The 15,778-nt window shown below is 38.4% G+C and overlaps 1 protein-coding gene across 2 annotated transcripts in view; it reads right to left on the bottom strand.

Moving 5' to 3' along the window:
- Positions 1-6,561: 6,561 nt before the first annotated feature.
- Positions 6,562-15,778, bottom strand: part of SLC25A36 (solute carrier family 25 member 36) — a 33,382-nt gene continuing 24,165 nt past the window's right edge. For both annotated transcript variants that reach the window (XM_074877723.1, XM_074877724.1), the window contains exons 5-7: positions 14,357-14,423; positions 11,496-11,785; positions 6,562-10,792 (exon numbers count right to left, since the gene is read on the bottom strand). In XM_074877723.1, coding sequence (XP_074733824.1) covers positions 10,599-10,792; positions 11,496-11,785; positions 14,357-14,423 — 551 coding nt within the window. In that variant the 3' untranslated portion in view covers positions 6,562-10,598. The remainder of the gene's footprint in view (positions 10,793-11,495; positions 11,786-14,356; positions 14,424-15,778) is intronic.

The raw sequence follows: 15,778 nt of genomic DNA, 5'->3' as shown, positions 1-15,778 counted from the left end.
TCTGGTAAATAGATGCAAAGTCAAATCAGGAGGAGAGCTAGGTAGTTTCTTTGTTCCTGGTTAACAGTTTAAACCCACCCCCTTCTCCAACTTATTTTTATATCTGGCTTGAGCAAGGAGGGGCAACACTGAGTACACAAACAAGCCTAGGAATTGCTGCAGCTTTACTCCATCTCCCTTCCAAGTTGCATTTGGACACAAGGCTGAGGAGAAACCAAATATTAGGAAAGTTCCTCTACTCATTCCCCAAACATGCAAACTAAAAAGGCTGGATATAATTGAGTAAGATGCATATAGTATGTAACAGTGAATACAGATTTCAGTTCAGAGCATCAGTATCCCAGGGACTCAAGTAAGCAGTTCAAAACCACAGCAACTGTTTTCCACAGATACTGTCTCTTGGCCTGTATCTTTCCTTAGGAAGGTATTTACAGTGCTGAAACCCCATGTTATTTCATCTTTAGGAAGGAACAGGAAGCTTGGCAGATACTGCCACCACATGTTGCCAACTCTCCATTTGAATAACGAGAGGGTGTCTTTTTGTAGCTAGGGAGGAATAAAGCTCTGAGTTTCTCAAAGATTTATCTGTTTTGAGATATTTGGGAAGGAGGATTGGTTATGTCTTTTGGTCTTTTCCAGTAAGCCAAAACCCTCATACTTTTACTTATCTTTCTGTGCCTTTTAGTGTCTGTCATCTCTAATAAAATCCATCCCTCCCACATTAATTCTGCACACCTTTTCAGGGAGAGGGGAAGGGTGAGATAAGTGACAGTCCAAGTAAAAAGCTCAGATCTTGAGATTTATCAGAATCCCACAGAAATATGCCATCATGTCTGAGGACCACTCCAGGGTTCCTGCCCTGCCAGAAGGAAACAATTTTTTTCCCTGGGAAAGGTGATGGGAAGGAAGTATAGTTCTGGCTGAACTGAGCTATGGGGAAGTACAAGCTCAACCTGGTTCACCCCTGTGTGGTTAAGGCATTTCAGTGTGTGTGGTTTTAACAGCTCTAAGCTGCTGTTGCTCCAGAAGTAATATTCCATTTACATCCAAGCTATAAAGTTTTGGCAATAGTCCCTCTGTTTATAACACAGGGACTAGAGCAGATATTCTTCTCTCTAATGGGGAAAGGTCAGTATTTTTTATACTGCTTTTGTGATTTTTTTTTTTTAGTATTGCAAAGAAAGCACTTTAAATTTGTCTATTGCCTGAATGAATTAGAGAATAATATTGGACCACCCTACAAGCATAGCTGGATGGTTGTCATTTTTTCAGTATTTTCCCTCAACTAGTCTCTTAGGAAAATGTGTGAATGATAATAGATCATTTCTGTTTCAAGTAATTCAAACCATATTCCCAAGTCTTTAAACATATCCAGCACGGATCCAGCTGGCGCTCCCTAAAGCAACTTGCAAGTCATTCAATCACTGAGAAGTCCAGGAAACATTTGTAGTGGCAGAGCAAGATAATATAAACTCTGTAAAGTTTCACTGATCACTCCATCTCAGAAGAGACAGAAGGGAAACAAATACCTCAAGAAATAACAGAATGAAAGCACCTGAGAACTATCATGAAATTTTACCAGCTTTGAAACAAATTCTGCTTGCCTGCCTTTATCAGCCAGAGGAAAAAACTTATTTGCACATCAGTAAGAATTTTCTGTAGGAAACCATATTTGTGGACAGTGAAAAGAGTAACAACGGGATACATGTCTTGAGCTATTTCCAGAGGATGAGGAAGGAAATGTCCATTTCTTCCCCAGAAGACCTTGCTCCTGGATATGGCTGAAGACAGGGAATGCCTAGGGAAATCCAGTGCGACTTCCCAGAATTCTTTGCCAAATGTCCCACCTCTAGGAAGAGGCTCACATTTACTGGGGTTTCTTAATAAGAACAATTATTTTCTCAGCACTCACTTCCTTTTTCTAGCTAGAGAAGCTGGGGAGCATTTTCTCTCAAGAGCTGCGCTCTCCCTTCAGTGTCTGTATCCAGAAGGCTCTCACTGATACTCATTTTACCTAGTCTACCCTGAGTGAATATCGAATAGTCCTATGAGAACTGGTCTTCTCTCTTTAGATGAGGGCAATCTGAGTCCACAGAAACATTTCTATTGGACCCTCTTCTGAAGATGCTGAGGAGCTAGAAACAGCACAAAGCCAGATATGGTCCTGAGAAGTATTCATACTATTACCTTCTCAATGGAAGAATCTGGCACAGCTAAATTGGGATAAAAATTCTGCAAAGTTGTACTTGGAGAGCTTTCTTCCCTTAGGTGGGAATTGCTGGCTCAGAGGATTACTTTTTCAATTATTTAAAAAATACTGTTATGCATCTAACCTCAGATCATGAAAATAATCATAAAAATAAAACCTATCACATTGCTTTCTCATACCTTCCAGTCTATTTTTACATGTTTCTTGTTATGGCAAGGACACTGCTTACTCTTTCCCTTAACTCAGATGTGTCAAAGTAACTTCCAGGGTTTTATGCTTTCCATAGAAATTCTTAACCTGTAACTTGGAAAGGACGGCTTCTCACCAACAAGTTCCCTTGAAATCTTTAGAACACCTCCCCTCATCCCCTATTCAATAGTCCCAAATCCTTGCTTAATGAAGAAACTTGCTGTCAGTGTATACAGAGATTGCATACAGGCCAAGTTAGATGTCACCTTGGCAGTGCTGGGTTTTCCTTCTGTACCTGTTGCTGCAAACCTCCCTCATTCTACCTTTAGCCAAAGCCTAACATGAGTGAGCACAGAATGATTTCATGGGAGACTTGCTGGACCTTATGGATGTGGGATGGCTGTTTCTGAAGAGGACACAGCATGTTCATTGTCACAATCCATTTTAAATCTACAAAATCCATCCCCTAGGAAACTAGAGGAAAACAACTGTATGGAAGAGGAATGCACTAAGTTGAACCAGCCCAAAAGGATGTTCCCTGTAACATTTATCCTAAGTAAAAACAGTAATCAATAATATTAAGAAAAACAGAAAAGTGGACAGACTGATAGTTAGGTGATTTGTATTTAAGATTAGCTTGGAACACACTGTATGAACTCAAACTGCAGTAGGGACCAGGAACCAATACAACTAGATGTAGTAGAAACAAAGTAACTAACAAGGATAAAATTATTCATATCAGTATAAGAACTGGCAAATTTCGATCTCAGTTTAGGTCAAATGAAGTATATCTACACCAGGAATCTCCTTGACTCCTTGCATGCAATGTATTATTCCCAAACATCATACAACAGTGTCCTTCATCAGAAACTGACAAAAAAGTTACACTTGCAGAAAATCAACACGTGACATAAGACCAGGAAAAATTCAGATCAGCAACAAAATATATGATACTGTTCAGTTAAAGCAATAAACTGCTTAAAGATAGATCTATCAAGGGGGATCATGGAAAAACAAGTTCTTGGGATTGGTTGATTCTAAAGGAGAAGAGAGGGGAAAAAAATGAGCCCATGTTCCTATTTTCTATAAATCCTCCTGAAACAACCCACACGCACCCCACTAAGCACAGCATGATTAACTCCATCATAAACAGAGAGCCTAGTAGCTATTAAACACACAGAAGAGATCATGTAGGTCTGTGCTATTGCAGGTCACCAGATCATGGCACTCCTTTCACATGCCGCTCAGGCACTCCGAGGTGCCATCTTCCTACCAGCTCTAACTACTATTTAAAACTGTATTGCATTGATCATTAAAAGCTTTATCACATATAGGCTAGACATAAAAGCCCACAAATACTTCTTCATTTTGTAGCAGCAGGTCTTATAATACTTTCACCCACAGTACTTATACTTCTGAGTTTCTTACGTAAAATCACCATATCCCTTTTCAGATTCTATCAGGTTAAGTTACAGTTTTAGGCTCTGACAGGACACTTCTTTCCCTGATCATTTTTACAGCCTTCCCTTTTTTATAGCTGTGATGAACCAGAGCTATGCATGTACCCCAAGTTAGGTCAGCCCAAGATCTGTACATACAGCGCTGTTTAGGCTTCCCTTCAGCATCCTGGAACCCTAGCTTTTTTATTATTTTGTTTAAATAGGTGAGTAATAGTGATCATTGTTGAACAGACTATACCTGGAGTAATTTTCTTTTCTCCTTTCCAACTGAGGAAGTGACACTGTTGGCCTACAGCAAAAATTCTCATTAATACTTTTTAACTGAACAAATATGCATTTTACAGTGTTATTTAATGTTACTTTGCTGATCAAAGCAATCTTAAAAAAATCATATTCAAAAATTAGTGTACTGCAAATTGTTTCAAATTGGTCATCAACAAATCATTAACGTAGCCCAAGTCTTTCTGCCAAACCCATTTACAGACATATTTCAGAGGTCAAGTACTTGTAGTATTCACCATGGGTACAACAGTTCCCACCACAAAACACTTTTCTTTTTAGCCAAGATCTTACCCATGTTGAGATCATCTAGATGTTTTTTCTTTGTGGCTCCACATCACATCATTCCACAAAAAAAGTACAGACTGGATCTGCTGCATTTACTTCCTCTAAGATACAGATTATCACAAATAATCATCATCTTATTTTAATGTAATCAATTCTTGCTTCCTGTCCATTTACCTTTATGTCTATAACATACTTTGCAGAAGAGGGATGTACTTAGAACTCTGCTTGCTACAGACACAGGAGCCTGCAGTTTCTTAATTGTTTTCTCTTTGAAACACTAGTTCTACGTTATCTAGTCTCTAATTTTATAGTGACAGTCCTAAACTAACAAAAACCTTAAAATATTTTCTGCCACACTTGCACATTGCACACCTGTTTTCAGAATTTTAGATGGATGATTTAGTCTCAGAACAGACTTGTCTGGAGTGTAAACAAAATTCAAAGCAATTTCAACATTTACATCCTCAGTCCCATCCCAAGTGTCTGCTGCAGGAGCAGGATGACAAAAAGCTACTGACTTCTAAACAGCTACAGTTGAGGAAGGAAACACTCCTTCCTTAAGTAGTAATCTACCCAGAATTAGCAATAACTAATAACTACCTGGTAATAATCTACCCAGAATTAGCAGTAAGTTTCACCATCTTTGAAAGCTTCTAGTTAACTTCACACAATTCTATCATGAAGTATCTCTGCATTAGTGAAACCAGTCTTAAGAAATATTCCATCTACAAAAAAAAGAAGCTTCTCCTCTCCAATGTATCTTCCACAGTTCAATACACCATTTTGTTTGCATCAATTTGCTCACCAGAACTAGAGTTCTGTCCTGGCATTTCCTGCCTTTGACAGAAGCTCTGTAAGAAGATAATGATGTTCCCAGTCAGCACAAAGCACACTGGCTGCCAACAATGCATAGAAGATGAGAGGAGTATTTGTCTTTGAAAGTACCTTTTTATTTTAGTGTTAAGCACACTATCAAATTCAAGGGCTTTCTTTTGTGAAAGAGATCTTTGTTAAACCTCACATGCTTTTAGGTTGCATCTACCTCAGGCTACACTACTCCATTAACGCCAAGCCACAACTCAATTAGGACTTTAAATGGACTTTCATTTTATATATATGCTTTTTGTTCAATGCAAGCTTAATACCACCCCTCCAGCAGAAGGGGTTGTAAAGAAGCACAAATGTCAAAAGATGCCCAAACACTTAATCTGAGCTCTGCCCTGCCAATGTGTCTCTTTTGGACAGTTAAACTGAAAGATCAAGTACATACAAATATGCCAGTTAGAGGCATAATTTCAGATGTGTCAGGGATAAGCACACTGGTTGCCCATGCTGATTCTAGAAGACTGACCTTAAGTCTAAGCCTGGCTGACCTGGAAGCTAGAAAGTCTCAGAAGCAGAGCAAGGTAAGTCAATTCACATTAACACCACTAAAGAAAAAAAATATCACAGATGTGCTGTTTTAATGCAAGTTTTGAAATATTTTTGAATAGCTGAAAAAATCTAATCAGACATCAAGCCTAGCTCCCTATTAAAGGCTGCAAAGGAATCAGTTCCAGGACACACACCAAGGGGAAAAAACATAGCAATCACCAAAACCTACATACACATTTGCAGAATGATTTCTGAGGAACTTCTGAGGACAGGCTTCAGATGAAACACCTACTGTTAAGAGAAAAAGATAGCTAATCATGTTTCAGATTCAAGGACTTGGTTTTAACTGCACATGCAATTAAGTCTGAACATTTTAAGGAATTACTGCCCTCCATTTCTGTCAGCAGTGGTTTGTGCTAGCTGGCACTTTAAATGGACGCAAGTTTTCTGATCACTAGTTACTGAATCTCAGTTGACACAGTAACACTTAGTTCTGCAAAGGTAACAGTATTCAAATCCAACTGCAAGAACATATCCAACTAGTTTAAGTCATCCATGAACTCCTCCAAAAAGAACATATTATAGGTACAATACAGATACATCATTTTCAGCTACTATAAAATAGCACAAGATAAAATGATTCACTGGAATCTCCTAATGAATTGCTACTTTTTAATCACAACTGTCCAGGCACTGGTATATATCAATAATAGAAAAATTAAAAGGTTAAAAATAGTGTACAGTTTAGCACAGAAGGCAACATTTGAATAGAAGCACATCATTTTAATTTGCTTTGAAGCTTAAAGCAATCCAAACAAAAAAGTTAACTATATAAATACAGAACAAACGCACAGTTTACAGCCAACTACATGTATGCAAAAATAATAGCAAACCTCACATGAGCATTGAAGTACTCTCAAACTGTCATTTGTGAGTGTTTAGCTATGACTCCAAGGGCATAAAAGTATGTTCACATATGCAGGGTAGGCAGACTCTTAAATAGAACTGAAAAAACTTACATAACTGAGTCTTAACAGACAAAGTTGAAAAAGTAGTACATTTGCCTAGGCACACTTCAGTGTTCAGCTTGTTTTCCAAATTTTAATAGTTTAAACAGGAAGCAACATTTATAAAGGCTCTCCAATCTTTTGTCTCTGGAAGCATTCTTTTAAAATGCTGAGGAATGTTACAAATGTCATAAGAACAAAAGCAGAATAGCAGAAACTGTCAGGAACAAACATCTCAATCAGAAAGGAAATATATGGAGTGCATTATGTAAACAGGGAACTAGGTAGGTGCAATGTCAATATACAAGTGGACAGGTTGATGTTTCAGTTACAATTAAAATAACCATAAAACTCCATAAATCCCTAGTGTAAACCCACTTAAAACAACATAGACTAGCAGACCAGAAATCCAGACAGAAACAGCGGATCTATCAGTTTAAAGGTTGGGCTGAACCCTCTACAACACACAACTTGCCTGTTTTCACACAGCTCTACAGGGACCGAATGGATAACAGAAAGGCCGAGAAATGTGACTGCATTCACTGAAATCTGTTTTTTTTATGGATTTCCAAACTCGGGCCACCTTGCCATGCTCCCCCCAGTATGCCACAGACACTGACAACCAGCACACCGTAACAGAGCGCGCTAGCCAGGCCCTGGCGGAGGAGCCCCTTTCCCTCTGATGAATGCATGCTCCAGTGCCATCTTTTGACTGGGTCAGGAAACTGCAGTCTGACAGTGTTTCCCAAATCTAACTGGTTGCTGAATCACAGCTTGCAATAACATTTAAGTTTCATCTAGGAAGGAAACTAATTAGTTACTGAGAGTTTTTCAGACATCCAAGACCTTTGCCTCTAGCACAGAAAGGGGTGACAAATACACTACATTGAAATATAAATCAAGATGACCCTTTATGTTACAAGAAAATTTAAATGCACTCCTTTCAGTTCTGTAGTTAAAGATATTACTAAATGTAGCATCTTATTTCCTTTGAGTTTTTGTAAGAAAACTATATAAATAAAGATCTTTGGGAAATATTTCAGAGGTAACTTTGTACTTCCTGGTAGTTTAAAAAAAACAAAAATCCCAAGAAACATTGGGTTTATGTTTTATGTAAAGCAAGCCAAAAAGAGGATCACCCCTGAAGTTTAAAACATTACTTAAACACCCACTAAAAAGGTAGAATAATAAGCTGATTGTCTATTTTTCACTGTTGTCTCCCATGTTCAATTGTCCTTGTTAACGTTTTCTACTTATCAACTCCAGGGGGTCAGTTGTCACGCAGACAAGGCACACACATGGTACCCAGTGAATTAATGGGACATGAATATGTAACCAAGGGAGAACATATCCAATAAACTGAGGAGAGTAGCTCTCAAAGCCCAGACTAATCCAAATGTTAATTGTATTCATGAACTCCAATGCTGAATATTGTTTTTACCAACTGAAGTTTTGGCTATGACTAAATAATCTGGATATCCTGAAGGAGTAAATCCACTTCTACAGAAGAAAAGTTAAAGTAGCTATTCCCGCACTTAGTTATCTGAACAATGGCTTTGGAGCAAGACTTGGGTCAGAGTCATGAATACTCCAGCTTTTCCTAGAGAGATCACTAGAAAAAGCCCACACACTTAAGCACTCCCCTCTCACTTCTTTAAAACAATCAAGTTCACCTTTGGTCACATCACAGACCACGCTGTCTTTAAAAAGGTGAGGTAACATTTTTCCAAGGAGAAGGAAGTCAGTACAGCTAAGCCTCCACTTCAAGGTCGCTGTATATACTATAGGTGGCTTTTCAAAGGATGAGTAATTAGTACAGAGAACTACATGAAATACTCAAATACTTTGACACAGTATGGAAAACATGACAAGGGTCAAAATAAAGGAAAGCAAATGAGAAAAAACCCCACACTAGTTGTTCTGTAAGTGTCAAGCTTTTACGTACAGCCTACAGAACTACTGCAGCAGAGATGCTATGGATCTACAGCATAAAATGTTTTATCCTGCACAGCTTACACAGAAATCAAACCACATGCTTTGTTTAAAAACCAAACTGCATGTTTTGAACACAGTTTGACTACAGATAACCAGTAAGAGGAAGAAAAATCATAAGCCACAAGAAGGCCACAAAGTGCATAAGGAGTCATTCATAAAATAAAGCCATTGCACACAATGCACAGTTTAAGTGTACTGAAGTACCACACCGGAAGAGTTGATAGCACAGTTCTGTCCACACCAGTGTAGCAGCATTTATATGTAGAAAGTTACTGCCCTCAATTTATAATAATCATCTTCCTCATAAGGATCATGGATGCAGACTGAGAAGTACTCAAGGTGCAGATAAAAGATATCTGTTTGGAAAAGCTGTACAATTTCTTGTAACATTCAGTTTCTGATTTTGACACTCCAGCTGTATGGTTTTGAAAAAACCTGTAAATTATGACAGAATAAGCTAAGCCTCACTGCTGAATGTAATACACTGTTTTGCAATTGGCTTATAGAACAACTAAAACAATGCCTGAATATTCAGACAAGGACAAGGTTATCCTGTCAGCTGCAGTTTAGTACACAGGCTCAAGTTGGAAGAAGTGATACAGCAGTTATCAAGGGGAATGCTTACAAGAAAATCTCAGTTACAACTTTCTCCACCATTCTACATGAAGGCTGGCTGCACCAAAGAGATCTATCACAGCTTCAACTGTTTTCTGCTTTCTGGTCACCTTCGCCATGGTGGTATGTATTCTCCCTCTGTACTCCCACATAGATACTGGTAATCTAAGTCAGGATTTACCAGACATTTTAAGGTAATACAGCTTGTTCTTAGGTAGCATGAAACTATTTGAGTGAATCTTGCCTTCACAAATGGCAGGCGGGACTAATTGAGATTTCTCATCACATTAAGAATCTTTAAAAAGGCTATGAAGTAGCATTCAGCAAGTTCTTCCTTAGCTGTGTGAGTGACCGGACAGGTTGGCAAGGAGAACTGATAATATAGCAGAAATTTTCATAGGTCTCTCTTACTTAGGGAAAGTTCCAGAAAAGAAAAACGATGATGTGGCAGAACTAGAAATCCACATACACCAATATTAACAGATTGATAACCTGAAGAGTTCAAAAAATTCGATCCTCTCTCACTAACCTACAACACTGCTCAAACTGAAAAAAACCCCCCAAAACCAAAAAACAAAGTATCACCTTTTGTAACAAAGAAATAACTCTGTTCTGGGTCCCTGTGCCATATTTTGTTTTGAGGTAGCAATATGGAAAGCTTTACACACTGACTACTACCTCAGTCTCTTTATGAATCTTCAGAGCAACTGAATGGAAGTTTCAGGTATGGAAAGGTATGAAAGTACTGTCTTCCCCATTCTTCCAACAGATTACTGTGCAGTAAAACAGAACAAAAAGTATGTAGTTTAGAGCAATCACTAAGAGAAGTGAATAAGGCTGCCCAAGAATATATTTTATGCACCCTCCTTCACCCATCAGGTCTCTGAAGATGACTGAATGGCCTTGTCTAGATTAACAGATGAAAAGAAAGCAACAACTTTGAATTAAGAGATGTATAGAAGGCATTCCCTAAGGGGCAGTTCCCATTTGTCACATTGCCAAGAGACCATACAATAAGGCAGCAAAATTATTCATAGTTGCCCACAATCAACCTTCTGTTTTGTCCATAGCTGCATGTTCCTGATATAACTTTCCTTTTGCCCACCACATTGGCGTTGACATTCAATGGTCCACTCCAGTCTTTCCATTTTCCATCTTCTTCTAGGAAGCCTTGTCACACTGCTATCCATCAAGCAAGTACACTACCACTTCATAGGTTGACATCATGATAGCCGTGTTTGGAATCTGTCTGATCAGATGTGTAGTTAAACCTCGGTAGAGGGATCCATACCCTTCTTCTCGCACAAGCAAAGATAGTGTCTGGAAGAAAGATCTGTATTTTGTTCCCTCTTCTCTTAGTCTTGTTCGTACAACCTCTGTACAAAGAAAACCACATGTGGTTACATTCACCACTTTTCATTATCTTTCCCAGAAACCAATTAGTGATTTTTCTTTAAAACACAACCTTTCCCCCTCCCCAAGTTACCAGTCTCAGAAGTACTCTTTAAAAAAGGAGGAAGATAAACAAAGTATGTGTAGGAGGCAAATTTTAGACAGTATTAGATATCTAACTAAGCAAGGAAAGTTCATCTGCTTAGTTAAAATCCAGAAGAGGACTACTGTTTGGGCTTACGTTTTATCTTGGAAGTTGCCACTAATGAAGTACTCAATCCATTAACAAATTTAAGGTATACAACAAATACTTTGCAAGAAAATGAAGTGTAACTGAACACCAAACTAGACAGCTTGTTCTCCTAGAAGGGGGATGAGAACTTGCTGGCAAATTATGTGAAACTGCTGAGTATACAGAGAGATTCCAAGTGAAAAAGGACTTTCTCCTTAAGTACTTTGGGCCATATCCTGGCAAATCCTTTGGAAAAATAAACATTGTCTAAGAAGAGGCCATGCTAGATATCCACTTCAAAATACTTCCATTTCTGATTACTATATTCATGTTGACTCGCTGAATCGTGAAAAGCTTTAGACAGAGTTCCTAAGCAAGTGAGCCAGTCTGCTACAAATATCACTGAAAAAATTCCCTTTGATCAATTCGATTCAGGCTGTACATGCCCCACTTACCATGGGGATATGCTATTGATGTTGCACAAGTTTTGGAAGTAGCAGCAGCCATCATCATTCCAACAAAGTCTGAAGCTTCTTTTGCAGATTCATCCTCATTGTCCATGGCAGAGGCAGTCTTACACTCCAGCAGTTTTCTCTTAATACTCTCATAAATAACAAAATGAATAACAGTCTCAGATATGCCTGCGTAGGATGCCGACATTCCTCTGTAAAAGCCTTTAATACCATCTGATCGATAAACTTTTCGAACACATTCAAAAGCACTCATTCGCTTTTCTCCACGATTCCTAAAAAGGAGAGAACAAAACACATATCAAGCTGGTGCAACCTGAGACTGGAAAATAATTAAGCAGTTTTGCTTGAGTGACAAGAGGACTTAGGAAACATCTCACACTGGTGCTGAGGGGCTCCAGTTCAGATACATTTAAGAACACACAGAACTTGAAGTCTCAAAGGCCTTCAGCACCAAACACAGGTAATACACTGAATCCAAGCCAAACTTAATTTGGTGACAAAAAGCATCACAGACAAGGTGAACAGCTCTAGGCCTCCCCAAGTCTTAGGGAATAAAGGACTGAATTGCTTGAAAACAGACTCCCAAATGAATTGTCAGTGACTCACGAAAAAAAATGACCATTTTCTTCTGCAAATTAAGAGTGGATGTCCCTAAATTCTGCCTCAAAGAGCTCCACAGCATAGTAATTAGAGCTGTTAAAGAGTTCAAACAGCAGGCCTCACAGCATCACAGCTATCAGCAAACAACATGTCTAAAGAGAGCATACCAACCAATTTGACAACACAGGTAGCTATTATTTGATTCACCTATGCCACTGCTGATGTCAACAAAAATGCTCGTTAGACACAACTGCACCACAATATTTGGTAAATAAAATCTTATTCCCATTTTTAGTTTACTTACTGAATTCGGTTGTGCAAATTGAAATACTTTGCATACTGTACACAGCTATGCAAAATCATTACAACACTGCATAAAATATGCTTCATTGCAGCAGCAAGGGCAGGCACTTGAAGCATATGGATTCTGCCAGCAGAGGTCTCCTGAGCAAGCAAGTCACAGAACAAAACAGCTAATAATGTTGTAAGAATTGTGGTAACTCATACGAATACCGTCAAAGCAAGACAGTGTCAGCAGCTATTACTTAAGTAGTATGAGGCATCACTTGATGGCAGAATTTAAGTGCTGATGGTTTCAACCTTCAATGTCAGACAGCAATGAAACAAGGTACCAAGCACAAGAGAAAGAGTGGGCACATACAGCTGCAAATCAAATCTTGAATAAGCTAGGTGGCAGATGCTGCCACCCCCCAGTGAACTGGGGGATGGCACTGATTTGCTGACAGACAAGGGAAGAGTCAAAGAACAACTGTCGAGAAGAGCAGCTGGACCTACAGCTGCAGCTCCAGGGACACCTCAGTCCCCATATGTCCCTGGCACACCTGGACGGGTACACTGACACAGACTGCTGTAAGAGTTTGTTCTTCTGATGCACAACATTGTCATGAAGTCCAAAGAAATTTCACTTTGGAAATAAAACACATGCCTCCTCCAGCTCTTACTGGGATCAGATAGATTTTTGAGAAGAATTTCAACAGAAACAAGATCAGGCCAGGATAATCCCTCCCACAAGTATTTTTATGCCTCTAACAACTCAATTAGAAGGGATGGGATTGCAGTATGTGCTAGACTAGCCCACATAATTGCAGTATCCTACACGAAGTTAGAAGATCCTTCTTCAGTTCTTCCACATGAACAGTGTGCTTGATATAATGTACAAAAATAATGTGCACAAGAAATCCGTAATTTTCCCTAATTTCCTTAAAGTCCTATAGTTTAAGCAATTTAACTAAATAGTAAAAAACAAGCAGAGGCACAAGGTGCCACCTGGTTGCACATGGCATCAAAAACCCCTTGGAAATAGTCACGGAATCATCACCCCAATCATACAATGGCATCACAAAAAAACCACTCACAGTAAAACTAGTTCTGAGATATATTTACTATAGTCACCTTGCAGCTGACAATTTGCCTGCTAAGAGGAAAACTGCGAATTTGTACTGAACATGGAAAGTCCAACAGATCTCCAAAATAGGAATATGTGGCTCATTGATGTATTTAGGGTGGCTGAAGAAAGAATTTTATATTGCATGCTAAGTTTCCAGTAAGACTATCTATAAAATGAACAAGACAGTTGCACTGAGACACTTGCATCGTATCAGTCTCTCCCTACAGCTTTAAACATATGGGAATATAAAGGTCCTTCTTCCTCTCTTTTTCCATAAAATTCTACTTCATTACAAGTTTTGTAATAACAAACAGTTTCTGTAATTGATTCTGTAGTAAGTCTAAACAACTACTGACTAGCCCACATTAGGACAATTCCTGTGTTTCAATCCATCAAAGCAGTCTTCCCCTTTTTATAGGCTAGAGCTCATTTGCATGTAAAAAATTAAAACCCAGATGTTCCAGGCATTTTTCTAAACTTTCGCTAAAATATTTAAATCCTTATTTCAGAAACATTTAGCTCAACAGCTGAAAACAAAGAATGTATTGCTGAAGGAAAATGTAAGCATGTGGTTGGTAAAACATTATTTTAATGAGACCATTAACCTTGTAATTCATTCCAAATTTGCTGGCCAGTCTACTATAGTTTCTCTCAAGCATGCCTCAGAACATAGAGATTAAAATAGAGAAAAATGGTAGTGTAACTTCATCAGCATCAGCTTTCTAATTCAAAAGTTGGATATTTAAAGAATCATTCAATTTTGGGATGCAGAACAGATTCATAATATTTAAGCAAAATCTTGTCACAGCAGTGAGATTTCCCATTGTCACTATACCTTGCATCAAGCTGTAATCGTGTCTTTACTAGCCAAATGGGATTAGTTGTTGTGATCGCAGTAAAACCTAAAACATTTAAAAAGAAAAGTTAGATGTGATAGTATCGCAAGAGCAACTGCATCTAAGTTCGAAATGCACACAGTAAGGTACAGTGGATGCAAAAACTCGGACTATACTGATTTTTAGAAAGTACCCATTGTAACCCTTTACTGATGTTTTATGAATCCATACAGCCAATAAACATTTAGCTTATTTTTAAATTTTACATTAATATTGAGCAGGTTTGATTCTTAGCAAGAAACACCCCATATAAAATAAGCCCAATTGTGTACATTTCTCTGCCTATCTATTGATACCAACCCTGTTTTGACACCACAGAGCAAAGCTAGCTAGGCTCATATTAGCCAATTTGGCAAACATGTCAATAAGAGTACATTGCAGATACAGCTATAGCAATTTGAGATAGTATAAAACATTGTGTCAATTTAATTTGCTACCTGAAATACAATCCGAGTTTAAAAGCATGCAGACTGAGTAAATACTACTTTTGGTGCAGTTAAAAGGCATGTATTACTGTAAGTTATGAGACCTTTTAATACTGAACTATAAAGAGCTGTTAAATTTGAGTGCTAATGTTTTCTTTAGTATTCAAAGCAGAGATTGTTGGTTGGCCTAGGAATACTTTTACAAGCATATGAGTGTTTAAACTGATAAGTAAATAGTATGACTTCAAACTATCCAGACAGACAGCAACTATTCAGGCTTGCATAAGGGCTAAGGGTTAAAGTTTTGATTTTCAGTTCACTAAAGAAAAAGAAAAGGAAGAAAAAGAGAAGAGGAAACAAATTTAAAAAAAAAGAAACAAGAAAAGAAGTAAGACTCACTCTTACTTCTGCACAACCGTGGAGAGAAAAAGAGCAGAGTGAAAGGCAGCTCAGAAAAAAAGGTAAAATAAAAAACCATCTAGAGTGGTAATACCACACATGCACCATTAATGAGGTGTCATGTCTGCAGGAAAGAAGAGGAAAAGGGAAGAGCTGGAACATGGCCAGGCAAGAGATGATCAATTTAGACACTTGCTATCTAAGTGACACACTTGAATATCACTACAAAGACATGCTGCCCTCCTGCAAGGGAATGGACTGGGGTTGTGGGAAAGCAACAAAGAGTTACCTTGTTCAGTGCATATCTGGTGCACAGTACTTGTACAACGAACAGGCTATTGATAAGCTTGTTTATGGAGATCATTAACAGCTTACATATATATATTTAGCAGAACTGCTGGCATACGTGTTACTTCTGTTCAATCACAATCTAGGTTTACATTGCACACATAAATGACTGCAATACTCAGAGAAATGCCAGAGGATCTTAACTGTTTTAAGGCTTGTTCTACCCCCATCCCCAAATCTTAAACAGGT

This window comes from Strix uralensis, chromosome 9 (assembly GCF_047716275.1).
Source record: "Strix uralensis isolate ZFMK-TIS-50842 chromosome 9, bStrUra1, whole genome shotgun sequence".
In the NCBI taxonomy this organism is placed as follows: domain Eukaryota; kingdom Metazoa; phylum Chordata; class Aves; order Strigiformes; family Strigidae; genus Strix; species Strix uralensis.
The sequence above is the reverse complement of the archived record's forward strand: the minus strand, read 5'-3'. Positions and strand labels throughout refer to the sequence as shown.